Here is a 13,785-nt window from a genome sequence, read left to right on the forward strand (position 1 = left end):
AGATGAAATATATATGATATTTTTTATAATAAAAATATTATACTTATATAAAAAAAATAGTTATCAAATTATCTATTATAAATTTGTATATAAATATATATATTATTTAATTTATTTTTAATATATATTTTTATATTTTAAAATTTATTTTATATAAGTAATTATTTTTTTATGTATATATAACATAATTGTTGGTATAATTATATTTTATTATTATAAAATATAATTAATTTTTAAAATATCTAATTATAAATTAAAAAATTAAAATAGTAATTTAAATAATAATATATAATTTAAAATTTTATTTTTTTATATTTTATATTTTGAAAAGATTGAATAATTTTTTATTGATAATATAATTAAAATGCCTCTTTTTTATATATATGTTGTTAAACAATTATTTAAAAACATTTAAAATCCCCCTTTCATACAATTAGCTTTGATCTTAATGATATTTATAGTTGAAAAAATTCATTCAATTAGTGTAATTATTATGGAAAAAATTAAAACTAATTTGAAAAGAAAAAATACCAATGGATAGATAATATTTTTTCAAGTCGATTTCTTAAAAAGAACACCAATGTCATTTAAATTTGAGAATTTATCATTATAATGTATATCTAATATGAAATTTTTAAATTGACTATCAAATGTCAAAAATTGAATAAAAAATTATTGTGGACTCAAATTTAATAATTTAATGGGAACAAATAAATATTATTATAATATACTATTAAAAACAATTCCAAATTATAGTAGGGACGATTGCTTCCGCTACAATATAAGTAGTCCTACAATATAAGTAGATCCGACCTTGCTATCTTATAAATTTCTATTTCAGATGTCCAAATAATAATTGAAAATCAAGTTAATTTAAAACCACAAGTCCTGTCTCAGCATATTTTCTCCTCCTCTGCTTCACTTTCTCTTCATATGTTATTTCATTATAATTTGTGTTAGTTTTTTTGAATTTCTGTGTTGATTTTAAAAAATTCTATATTGTTTTCACAGAATGTTTATATTAATTCAAAATTTTTGTTGTGTTGAGTTGAAATTTTTTTAAAAAATAACCTTTTTGGAACTTACAGACTTAGTCACACAAATTTGTTTACCTGAACATATAAATGGTTGAAAATGAAGCAGCCACTTTGTTCTCTCAAATTCTAAGTTTACCTTCTGAAAAGCATATAGATCTTACATTGTCACGTACAGGAAATTTTGATTAGCGAATGATAAAAAACGATCGAAACAAGAACAGAATATACGCTCAAATTATAAAACATGCTCAGAACAAGTGTCAACCACAATAATAACTCGTCATATTCTTCCAAGTTCCCATGAATCTTGTAATTGGTAACATGAAGGACCATGAGACTTGCTGTAATGTCAACCAACTTCCTTAGCGATCCATGTCCCAAAAAGACAAAAATCCATAATGATAGATTATAGCCATTTTAATTATTTTAGCTGGGAATTTCTTGGTAGAATCAAGATTGGATACCATTCTAGCAACCTTGGTGAATATTTTCCGGAATTCGGCAAAACAATGAAGTTCCAGAGATAATTTGGGAATTAACAGTATTCTATTCATAATTCGTATTCCACAATTGCACAAACATTGAAAGGGGGTGTGGCAGCTCAGTGGAATAAAACCACTAGCATAACAAACTAATCTTTTTACTCTCTAGGATTACTAGCTACTACTTGGTAAGGGGCAGCAATCAATACATGCTTATCAACAAGAATAACAACATGGAAGCCCATCTTGTACAATATTTTTGGCTAGTTAATATGGGAAACCATAAAATAGAAGTCCGGTCTAGTACAAAGCATCTCACGTTAAGCAAGGTTCTGGGAAAAGCCACGTCCAGAGGGTGTGTAATGTAGGCAGTTTAACCTGATATAAGTATCCGTGGCTGAATCCATAACCTGAACCCATGACTTTAAATCACATAGAGACAATTCAACCATTGATCCAACGGTACCCTTCAAACCACAAAATTCAAAATAGCTTTAAAATATAGGAAATGTACCATCTCATTCCAGGACTGCAACAGATGCTTGATGTTTGCTAACCACTAGCATTATGTGTAATCAGGTAGTCACCTCTCGTGAATTTCTAAGGACTATCTCTCAGAAGGATGCACCAATAAACAAATGAAGCTAAGCCCGACAAATCATAAATGTCTACAAATACGGTAACAAGATCTTTCATGGAAGAAGCATACAAAGAAGAGCAAAATATCTGGAATGGTCCAAGTGAAATAAGCATAATCAAGTGTGTTATTGTGACTCTACTATCATTTCATTCATAAACCTTTAAGTTAAAAGGATATTTGGAGTGAAGAGTGAAGACACTTGTTTAAGCTCAAGTATAGGATATTTGGATTAGCAAGTGATAAAATGACCAACAGAAGAGAACACAATTATAGAATGCTGATAACAAAATCTGCTAGATAACTCAACAAGCAAAATTGTACATAATCAAGCAGTGAATTCTTCCTATTCGAAAAATAAAAGAAAATCAGTGGATTCCAGCAAAATCCTCTTGAGCATAAAAAAATATCTAATGCTTTACTTTCTTTGCCATATCTGCTCCATTCCACTGAACTAACCCGCGTTTCTTCGTCTCTCGCTTGACATTACTCAACCCACTCAAAGCCCCATTTTTCACTTGATCTCCTTTCTTCATCTTCAAACTCACCAAGTCACTACCGTTATCATTATCCGCATGCTCAAAATCATCACTATCCATATACCTAACTTGATGAATCCTCCCCTTTTTCTTCTTCTTCTTCAATCCCTCCTTCTCCATAGCCTCTCCTTCACTGTCTCCTCCCTCAATCCTCAACCTCACATCCGGCACAGCCTGATAAACCGGCAGTGCCAGCGACTCCAACAGCTTCACATGAAACGACCTCACATTCTTCCACTTCCTCGGCACAGCATCCACAATTCCCTCAATTGCCGCGGTCACATTCGCCACGACCTCCTCCCTCGCCATCGCCACCTTAGCGACCCTGACAACGCAACAAGTCCCATTCCCAACAGAAAACAACGCCGAGGAATACGCCTTATCAACCTGCTCCTTCCAATTCCCCTTCTTCAAATCCAAGGGCACCGGAACCTTCTTCTTCTTCAAGAATTGCTTCCCCAACAGCCTCGGAAGAAGAGGAACCACCCTCCTATCCGCGAAGAACAAGTCGTACGAGTCGCATAGCTTCCGCTTTGCCTCAAATGGCTTGTAATCGGAGGCGAGCTTCGAGAGCTTGAGGACCTTCGAAACGGCGACCTTCTCAGCCTGGATCTTAGATTGGGCTTGGGCCTTGGTGAGGCCCGATTTGGGCCTGTCGTCGACGATGAGGCAAGTTTCAGAGGAAGGGGAGATGAGGGTATAGGGTAGAGGAATCTTGCGTGGGGTTACGTTAGTGTGATCCTTTTGGGGTATCTTCTTGAGGGTGAGTACGAGGTAGATAAATTCCTCGTCGTTGTCGAAGAGTTTTTGGGGTTTGGCGGTGGAATTGGATTTGCGCCATTTGAGGAGTGCGTCGATTGCTTTCTGAATGGTTTCGGTTGATACCCTGCTTTGAGTTGGAGGGTTTGCCGGAGAAGCCATTGATGGCGGAACAGTGAGAATTGGGGTTTAAACCTGCACAAGAGGGGTGGAGAAGGGTTTTTGTTTTCACTAGGGTTTTTTGCACAACAAGAGGTGGAATTCTGGAATATTAAAAGAACCTGAACGACGTCGTTTTGATTTGTGAACGTATCATTTACTCAAATCAAATAGGTTAACGTACGTACACACAGAACTTTATCGATGCACATGGACAAGGGTTGAAGGGGATTTAGCTACCTTCTAACTTTTTGAATAAATGAGTCAACTTGAATATTGAATATTATATATGATAAATGTAATAAAATTTTAAAAATAGACTCAAATATCATTTTTGTTTCTAAAACTTTAGAAAAAAAATTAAGATTATTTCTAACATTCAATTTTATAACTTTATTTTAAATGTTTCAATCACCCATAAAGGTTTACGTCGTTATAATTTTTTAAAATCTAAATCATATTAAAAATGTATTATTTCCAAATACTTATTACTAAATAATACAATACACATTTTAGCATATATATTGTTCATTTTTATTGTTAATTTTTCCTTTGGTATAACAATTTGATCAAGGTGAGACTTTGGAGGCACTGTGGAAGAGAAAAGAGAGGTAGTATAATTGGAAATGTCCCACAATTATTTTTCAATTTTCTATCTGAAAGATTGGAAGCTATTTTTCTACCAAAAATAAAAGAAAAAAATAAAAAGAAAAGATTAAAATAGTACCTAAAACAAAAAATGGGCCAAAACCTTTCCTCTAGTGTATAAAGCTTTCAAACATGCAATAGAATATGAAGTATTTCTTGACGCTTAATCATCGTGCTGATAATGACAAGATCATCAATAGACACAATCGGATACATGCATCATCTTAGAGTATGATTGTTAAATGCAAAGAGCTTCAGTTTCTCATCCAATATACCAAACTCTTACACCACAATGTAGATTCAAACTGTTTAACCACATTGGTAAATCAACCAAACTAAAGTTCATACACAAATACAGACAGATTCTTGTGGACTGAAAAAATGAAGTGGCCAGCTTGACTCCGAAATCGGAACAGGCCAAACTGTTAAACAATGGAGAATCAATCTGGCCAAATTGTTAAAGAATGGAGAATCAATTAAACTAAGCTCGAATAGGCTACTTGACACCAGATGCAAGGCTAAAAGACACCTCTATAGGTTGCTTCATTTAGACTCCTCACTCGGAATTATCTTCAAACTATAGCTTCATACAGATCTTGGCTATGTAGTCCCAAACAAAAATTCAAGAGGACATGGGGTTGATATTGCGAGAAACACAATTTCACAACCTGGCTTTCAAGAGATTATGGTAACAGAAGTACTAGAGAGCACATCAAGCAAAATCTCCTGTTGCACAATTGCACCTTGAATATGGAAGGAGGAAGGAGTTGCTTATTTCTCAAATCAAGGATATATGGAATCATCTTCATGGAATACCTTCCACAAGTAAAACTTTAATTTTAATTTTATTCCACTTCATTCACCCCACTCCATTTATCATTAGGTACCCAAACAGAGTCATAGGGCCTACAATTATGCACACGAAACACATTAAGCATTTTAACATTTCATCAAAGGTAGGCTTCATCTTTGCACACAAGATTACTGTTCTTTCTAATCCTAAAAAAAGAAACTTAAAGAAATAGGTACTTATAGTTATAGAAATGATCGTGACAGACAAAACCAAAAATAGCTGAAGCAATTACTAATCATATCATATGTACTTGCAGTAAAATCCTACATGAGAACATGTCTAAGAACAATTTCTTACATAAGACTTGCTCAACATAAGTTCCTCTAAAAGCAATTGAACAGAAGATCAAAAGATGTAACATTTGTTATTTAAGCCAATCCTCACAAACAAATCAGAACACCACAACATGTTAAAGTACAAGAGTATAGAAGACTTCATACTAACATTCTCAGGAAACAGAGTAAAACCTGATCTATGCTTCACTTCCACCTGCAGGGCCAACAAGAACGCCTTGAGCAGTGCCTTCCTTCCTACCGGATTCATCCTTCACCTCTGCATCAGCCTTCCTTATCCTGATTTTATATTTAGCCTCAAACTCAACAATCTCCTTTTTCTTCTTTTCCAATGCTTCATTGAGCCTGCTAATAACTTCTTCGAGTCCCTCTTTGTTGCGCAGCACCGCAGGCAAGACCTCCTTCACAGTCCTCTCGACCAGAACACCCCCAATCATTCGATAGCATCGCCTAGAGGGATTGAGCGGCTGAATGGCATTAACTACCAGCGAGTGCTCGCTAACTTCCATTTCCAGCTCGGTGATTTTCGAGTGAATTTGGTTGAGTTCAGACCTCATTGCCGCATATATATTCGCAACTGCTTGTTCATTAACTGGCTCCCTGTGATCAATACCTTCAGCTTTACCAGCCATAGTTCTAGACATATGTAAAAGAACAAAAATAAAAAATCTCATCAGGTTAAAGAAACAAGAATGCCTTAAGAAACTAATCAAGATTAATTAGCAGCATTTTCAAACAATAAATAGCATTTACCAAACTGAGAAAATGACACTAGTAGTAATTTCTCTAGATTCAATCACAAACTAAATTTAAAAATAAAAAATGAGAGAGAGAAAACTGACACAGTTGTGAGAATGTGATCTTTAAGCAGAAGCAAGCTACTAGAAATTATGAACGTTAAAATGCATAAAATGAAAGCATTCAGTTACTTGTTTTTAATCCGTACGTTCCCCGAAAGAAGAAGATGATATAGCTAACGCCACCGGTGGGAATACAATCTGCGTCGCCGGAGATTACGTGCTGAGAACAGAAGATGAAAGGGTCAAAGATATATTGGGAGAATAAGAGAAGAGAAGGAATTGAGAGAAAATAGAAAACCTAACAGTGGTCTGCGTGCTGTGGAGCAGCCGAGCAGGTAAGTGGGGACTGGAGTAGTCTCTGCTTGTGTTCCGTTTGAGCCTTTTGGGCCGTCTGGGCCTTTTGGGCCATTTTGGACCGTATGTGCCACTTTAAGCATTTGGCCCAATTTGTATGTAGTTGTCCTAAAATGACCCAATGGATTTTATTCAAGGGACCTGCTAGTCTGCTACACATACAAGTAAAAAAGGCTTACAAGCCTTACAAGTTAACTCAGCACAATAACTTATCCACGCGCACTCATTCTCTTTGAATGGAGCGTCAACCCACGCGCGTCACTCAAACGGTTACTCTTTGGAATAAGCGCTCGTCATGGCTAACTCTTCCTCTTCTCCTTCAAACAAAACACAAACCACAAAGTTTCGAGCAACATTCCAAAGTGAAGAGACATTATTCAAGGTCGAACTCGTCGCAAAGATAGAACTCTCCATCAACAATCTTCAGAAAAAACGAAGAAATATTATTCAAGGTACATTACTATTTTACTCATCTTGTACATTTTTCACATTTCTGTTTCTGATTTCGAAATCGAAGAACTAGGTTTTACTGTTCTTCTATGTTCTTCTAGGTTTTACTGATCTTTTTGTTCTAAATTTCATATCACTGTTTTTACTGTTCTTCTTATTCTAGGTTTTACTCTTCTTGTAAGTTCCTCTAGGTTTTACTGTTCTTCAAAATGGTTCTAGGTTTTACTGTTCTTCTTGTTCTAGTTCTTTTCATAACTGATTTTTCGCTGTATATTGCTTAATTTGTTGGGTGTATATGGTTGATTGTTGGGTGTATATGGCGTAATTTGTTGGGTGTATATTCCTGAACTCATATCATGTAATATAATCAACTGTTGCAACTGTCCTAATATTGTTTGTCCTTGGTGTATATTGCTTGACATTGTAATATTGCTTGAGCTTGTATATTTATCCATGTTTCGGTGAATTGAACATAATTTTGAACTGATCTAATTAAATACTTATGAAATTGGTTTGGGTGTATGTGCCTGATCTAAGTTTTTATCGTTCATCTTGTTTTAGCTTTTACAGTTCTTCTTGTTCTAGTTCTTCTCCTAACTGATTTTTGTGTGTATATTGCGTAATTTGTTGGGTGTATATGGCATAATGTGTTGGGTGTATATTTCTGAACTCATATAATTTAATATAGTCAACTGTTGCAAATGTTCTAATACTGCTTGTCCTTGACTGTATATTGCTTGACATTGTAATATTGTTTGAGCTTGTATATTTATCGATGTTTGAGTCAATTGAACATCATTTTGAACTGATCTCATCAAATACTTATGAAATCGGTTTGTGTGTATCTGATTGATCTATGAGTGTATCTGACTGATATCTATGGGTGTATTTTTTATTGCAGTAAAAATGGAAGGCAAAAAATAAGCTGTAAAAAATGTAAGAACAAATATATGTCTTCTATTCCATGAAATGAATCAAGACAAAGCTGAAGCCATTAGCAGAAGTCATGCAATAAGACTGTCCAGACCATCCTCATTGTTATTGAGTCCATTTTGTCAGATAGATTCTAATGATATTGACACTGATTAATGTAACTGTTATATACTCTTGTAAGAAATTGAACACATGCTGTAAATATATTTGATCCAATTATAAGTAAAATTTTTTTTCCATAATTAAACTCTCTCTGGTGTATTGAAAATGTCTGATTTACAGGTACTATAATATGAAAGAAAATATCAAACCAAATATACACCCATAACCTGACATTTTACACCCAAAGAATGTTGATTATACACCCAAACATCTATTCCCCTTGATGATTTATCCATAAAAACCCTAAACCATAAACCCTAAACACTAAACACTAAACACTAAACCCTAAAAACCTAAACCCTAAACCCTAAACACTAAACACTAACCCTAAAAACCTAAACCCTAAACCCTAAAACTTAAATCCTAAACCATAAACCCTAAACACTAAACCCTAAACCCTAAAAACCTAAATCCTAAATCCTAAACCCTAAAAACCTAAATCCTAAACCCTAAACCCTAAATCACCCAACCTATTATACACCCAAATCATTGATTTTTACACCCATAATCTCATTTTACACCCAAGGAAAGTTAAATATACACCAGACTCTATCCCCTAATGCTTTATCCCTAAACCCTAAGCCCCTAAACTCTTAAACCCTAAACCCTAAACCCTATACCAAAATAAAAAAACAAACAAACAATAATTTATAATATAAACAGCAGATTCTGAAATATATATATATATATATATATATATATATATATATGTAAAATGTCAAACACAAGAAAATTCAAAAATACACTCAAGAAAACTATGGTTTACACCCATATTCTGTAACTATACACCCAAAAAACTATCCACTGTTGCTGGTTCCCTGAACTGATAATTCATAACACGTCCTTGATATTGGCTGAAATTTGGATGCACCACTGATACAGCATGAAAGAGGTTTAACTGGATATAATAAATCTGCAGCCTTGGCATAGTCCTTGTAAAATTTTGCAGCATCTTCAAGGTTTTTAAAAGTCATTCCTACCTTGGGAACAAGTTGCTCATCAACAACAGAGAGAGACTGCAAAATACAACATGTTAAAAACAAGAAAATACTATAGAATTTCTGTACCTTATAAAAAAAATAACAATCAAAGTAACATACACCCAAGGACTCCTGATATACACCCAAACGACAACAAGTCAATTAAAAATAACAAGCAAAACTATAAACTGTAAATACACCCAAACCTCCATAAAAATACACCCAAAAAGTTCTTATCTACACCCAAACGTCTGCTATAAATTGCAGATAATTAATAAAAACTAATACATTAGATTCAATCCACAGATTATGTTCACGCATTAATTTCACAGTCTAGCTTCACGAATTATTCAGCTAGACAATCAAAATTAACTGAAACTAAATCAAACCTCAGGAACTTCGTTCGATTCAAATTCAAAATCCACTTCGCTGTGATTGAGCTGACAATCTGAGATTGAATCCACTTTGCCGTGATTGCGCTAACAATCTGAGGTTGAATCATTCATTATCTTCAAAAGGACTTCAAAATTTGATTTTAGAAACCAGAAAATCAAAATAAAACGAAGCTAGCATTACAGTTTGCAAAACTCAGGCGAATGACGAAGACCAAAGAAGTGATAAACGCAGAAGAAAGAAGGATCCAAAAGATGAGGGAAGAACGCGAGAAGGAGAACGAATAAACTTGGCAAGAGATTCAAAGAAGGTAAGGAAATCTTTTGAAGATTGGAAGAGAGATATTCGCGCGTTAATTGATTTTGATTGAAACTAAAGTCTGTTATATAACGCGTGACTTGTACGTATGAATTGTAGCGCATTCAGAATTTTAGTAAGTTCTGCACTTATAAGCCTTGTAAATGCTAATTGCTTGTATGCTAAGATTAATTCTTTATTCAATTTACAGCAAATTCACAAAGAAAGAGGAGCATTGTTCTTAATTGGTGTCCATAGCATTTGGATGCAAAGAAACAAGTTGATATTTGAAGAACAAAATCACTGGCCAGAAAGTACACAAAAAAAAATTGCTCACCAGAAGCTCCTGCTTGTGAGTCCCAGTGCCAATGGGTGGAGTACCTCGCCGCACAAGCACCGGCCACGACAGCAACCACGGGATCAACCGCGCCTCCTTCAGGGAGCCAAAGCAATGCCGCCTGAAAGTTTCAAGGTGAACGTCGACGCCACATTGGAGCGAATCCGGAGTTGGCACCGTATCGATCACGACGGCATCATTGCGGAAGCTTGTGCCTGCATTTTGGGGCTTGATTTTGCTCTCAACTGTGGTTTTTGGAATATAGTCGTGGAGATAGATAGTAGGGGGTGTATATGGGCTGGGTCACACTGGGGTTTGGCTTAATTCAGACCCGACCCGAAATATAGACTGGGCCTAATTTTTAGATTCTAACCCGATTTTAGACTCTGAAACCTACGCACCTTCGGGCCGGGTGAAAACTGGATAAAAACCGGGTCTTGAGCATGTAAAAATCACCTAATCTCCAACCATTATTTTACAATTCACATAGTAAAATTCACTTAAAAAAATATAACAAGAACCAACCATTCTCTAAAATTAAAACATAACCATAATCAATACTAATATTGTCTAATAACACCAAATATTTAAATCAATACAAATAACACAATATTATACATTAGTCTAAAGTCTTGTGCATTTTAAACATAAAACATTAACTTATAATCTTATAATGACTAATAACACAAAATATTAAGGTTTACAATATTTGAATTCCACATAAAAATAACCATCATCCATCACTAATAACACAAAATATTAATTATGTATGATGACCGAACCATTCGGCCGAGTTCCGGTGACCCGAGTTATAGCCCGGACCGGATCTATTTTTGAGACTTTTACCCAACCCTAGACCCGATAAAATCAGATTAAATTAACCCCTAAAGTGTTTGGAGTCGGACCGAATCTTCGAACCAGACCGGTCTATGTACACCCCCTAATAGATAGTATCATTGTTGCTAATGCACTGCGGGCCACACACACTCAAGATCACATATTTGGACTTTTAATTTCTAATTGTAAGATTATTTTACAATGTTTTATATCTTATCACATTTCGATTTTCAAGAGAAATGCGCTCTTAGCCTCTTACAAGACAAATACTCTGCGGCTAAAAGAAATACCATCAGATACGTTAATCAGGCTGCTATGCATATTTTAGGAATCCCACTTCAATAATATACAGCCGTTTCCAAACAAAAAAAAAAAAACAAAAAACAAAAAAAAAAATCAAAACAGCACTTAAATTGGTTAGGCTCTTGTCCAAAAAATAAAAGAAATAAAAAAAAATTTTGGTTAGGCTAAATGTATCTCAAATTTAATTTAATAAGAAAAGTATCTTATTTAGTTCAAAGAAAAAAAATGGTTCCTTTTTTTAATGTTTCAGTTTCTTTTTACAAAATAAAAATATAGTTTATCATAATCTTCAAGAATTTAAAAGTATCAATGGTGTTTTAGTAGAGCATTTTAGTCTTAACTATCAGCCCGTCAACTATCATTGTTTGCTAATATGTTCTGTTAAATGATACATTATAATAAACATGTCATATGTGTTGACCAATTAAAACTTGGAATTATCATTATGGATTATCACTGTAACAAATTAATATAACAGGTTAAAACTATAAAGAAACATCACATGTCAATACTATAGATTATATCTTTTAAAAATATATAAGATAATCGAGTATTCTTATTGGATTCGTTTCAGCAAGATTGAATTCGATACTAGTCCAAAAGAGAATGGTTTAATCCAGTTTTATCTTTCCCGTTGAGTACTAGAATAGATTATATTAGATTGATTCGTTTTAATTGGTTAATCATATTATTTGCACTCACTTACACTTAGAGATGATAATGGATATTTATGAGAAGAGAATTTTTTTTCTCATTCTCATTTAGAAAATTGCCCCCTGTTCCCGCCCTATTCCGTCATGGATCCTCGTTTATTTCCCTCGAAGGCATCACCTACGAATATCTATGGATACTAAACTTTAAAAAATAAAAAAAAATTCAATCATGATAAAATTTTATACAATTCAACTAAAAAGTATAATCAAATTCAATTCAAACCCATTCAATATTACTAAATCCAATTCAACATTATTCAACTAAATATCCAATATATAAACTAAAATAAAACAAAATTAAAAAATTTTTAACATAACAAATCTTAGTCGATAATTATAGTTTGGTGATAGTACTCCCTTAATGTAATAATACAAATTTAAATAATTATTTGGTGCAAATTTAGATATTATGCATATCATTAATTTATTTCTAAAGATCTATTAACAACAAAACAGTCCATACATAAAAAAAAAAAAAAACAGCTAACTCAATCATCAATTCATTGGTTCAGAAATTTATAAATCTATTAACAACAACAAAACAGTTCATACATAAAAAAAACAACAATCTCAATCATCAATTCATTAATTCAAAAATTACTTAAATACTTTTAGCGCAAATGAGTGAAATTACACTATAATTGTCATCTTATCTAAACAATTAAGACAATGTGACATACTAATGTATTATGTTAAGGGAGGTAAAATAATGATGGTTAACTAACTCTTGAAAATTTAAAATGTCCTACAAAATATAATTCAATAAACTATATGATATTATAATGGATATAATGCAATGACTTTTTTTTAAAAAATGAAATAAATAAAAAGAGAAGTTAAACGAAAAAGAGTAGCAACATTAGAGCCCAAGGCAGAAATTATATAGAAAATGCAAAGAATGTGGTCATTGTTTTTAACATGATAATTGACCAATTCATGACTGTGATGTCTTGGCTATCTGAAACTATGGAAAAGGCTTTGAAGTCATGTCAGTTGGATAACAAATCTTACTTTGAGTTGTTCTACTATTTGTGGATGGCAACATTAGTATCATTTTTTTAGAAGAATTCTGTTATTTACTTATTTCTGTTTATTCATTCCCATACTTATTGTCAGTATTTATCCATTATTCTATCCAATGATTAAAAAAAATGTATATTAACATAATATTTATCTTATAATAATGTGACAAAACAACCACATACTAAAGGTATCAATAGTTTTGTTCATTAGTGAAAAGTTGTTCAAACTTTGAACTTAGCGCAATTAATGTCAAAAACACGTCTTTTTCAAAATTACTGTTGTAAAATAACTAAATAAATAAATAAGGAAGAAATAATAAAATAAAGTTTAAATAGAAAATACTATTATCAGTATTTATCAATACTATTATATTACTATAAAGATAATATATTAATATTATATTAGTAGTATGTAAAGAAAGAAAGTAAAGAAGTGATTTATAAAGAAAAAGAGAGAGAGAAAAAGTATTAGCTTTATTATTGATGTGTGTATAAAAGTTTAGATATGTGCCCCTATTTATACATGTATGGGATCTTTATTTTCAACATTCATTAAAGTTCATTCTTTCTTGAGAATGGACATCCACGTTGATCCTTATCACAACACTCTCCCTTGGATGTCCATTTAGAATTATTGTCTCGTTAAAATCTTACTAAAGAAAAACTCAGTGGGAAAAAACCTTAGTGAAGGAAAAAGAGTACAATATCCTTTAGTGATGGGGACTGCCTCATTAAAAACCTTGTCAAGAAAAACCCAATGGAAAAAAAACCTGACCAAGGGAAAAAGAGTACAATCT

At 33.0% G+C, this 13,785-nt stretch overlaps 2 protein-coding genes across 13 annotated transcripts; both read right to left on the minus strand.

Moving 5' to 3' along the window:
- Positions 1 to 2,361: 2,361 nt before the first annotated feature.
- Positions 2,362 to 3,902, minus strand: LOC112771806 (uncharacterized). The gene has a single exon (XM_025816624.3). The coding sequence runs from the start codon at positions 3,614 to 3,616 to the stop codon at positions 2,567 to 2,569; it is 1,050 nt and encodes a 349-aa protein (XP_025672409.1). The 5' UTR covers positions 3,617 to 3,902; the 3' UTR covers positions 2,362 to 2,566.
- Positions 3,903 to 4,496: 594 nt separating this feature from the next.
- Positions 4,497 to 6,583, minus strand: LOC112771339 (prefoldin subunit 2). 12 transcript variants are annotated; one of them, XM_072224221.1, is made up of 4 exons: positions 6,506 to 6,583; positions 6,337 to 6,427; positions 5,582 to 6,043; positions 4,497 to 5,167 (listed from the first exon to the last, which is right to left on the minus strand). In XM_072224221.1, exon 3 carries the CDS (start codon positions 6,037 to 6,039, stop codon positions 5,587 to 5,589), a length of 453 nt encoding a protein of 150 aa, XP_072080322.1. In that variant the 5' UTR covers positions 6,040 to 6,043; positions 6,337 to 6,427; positions 6,506 to 6,583; the 3' UTR covers positions 4,497 to 5,167; positions 5,582 to 5,586. The 12 variants fall into 12 exon arrangements, with proteins under 12 accessions (XP_072080322.1, XP_072080324.1, XP_072080325.1 ...); XM_072224223.1 differs by having other exon boundaries at positions 5,559 to 6,043; positions 6,506 to 6,573; XM_072224224.1 differs by having other exon boundaries at positions 5,559 to 6,043; positions 6,511 to 6,556.
- Between the last annotated feature and the right edge of the window lie 7,202 nt (positions 6,584 to 13,785).

Source organism: Arachis hypogaea, chromosome 18 (assembly GCF_003086295.3).
Source record: "Arachis hypogaea cultivar Tifrunner chromosome 18, arahy.Tifrunner.gnm2.J5K5, whole genome shotgun sequence".
NCBI classification, from domain to species: Eukaryota; Viridiplantae; Streptophyta; class Magnoliopsida; order Fabales; family Fabaceae; genus Arachis; species Arachis hypogaea.

What these genes read in the sequence shown, in the direction of transcription:
- LOC112771806 (XM_025816624.3), bottom strand. Translation starts at nt 3,616, where the DNA reads ATGGCTTCTCCGGCAAACCCTCCAACTCAAAGCAGGGTATCAACCGAA.
- LOC112771339 (XM_072224221.1), bottom strand. Translation starts at nt 6,039, where the DNA reads ATGGCTGGTAAAGCTGAAGGTATTGATCACAGGGAGCCAGTTAATGAA.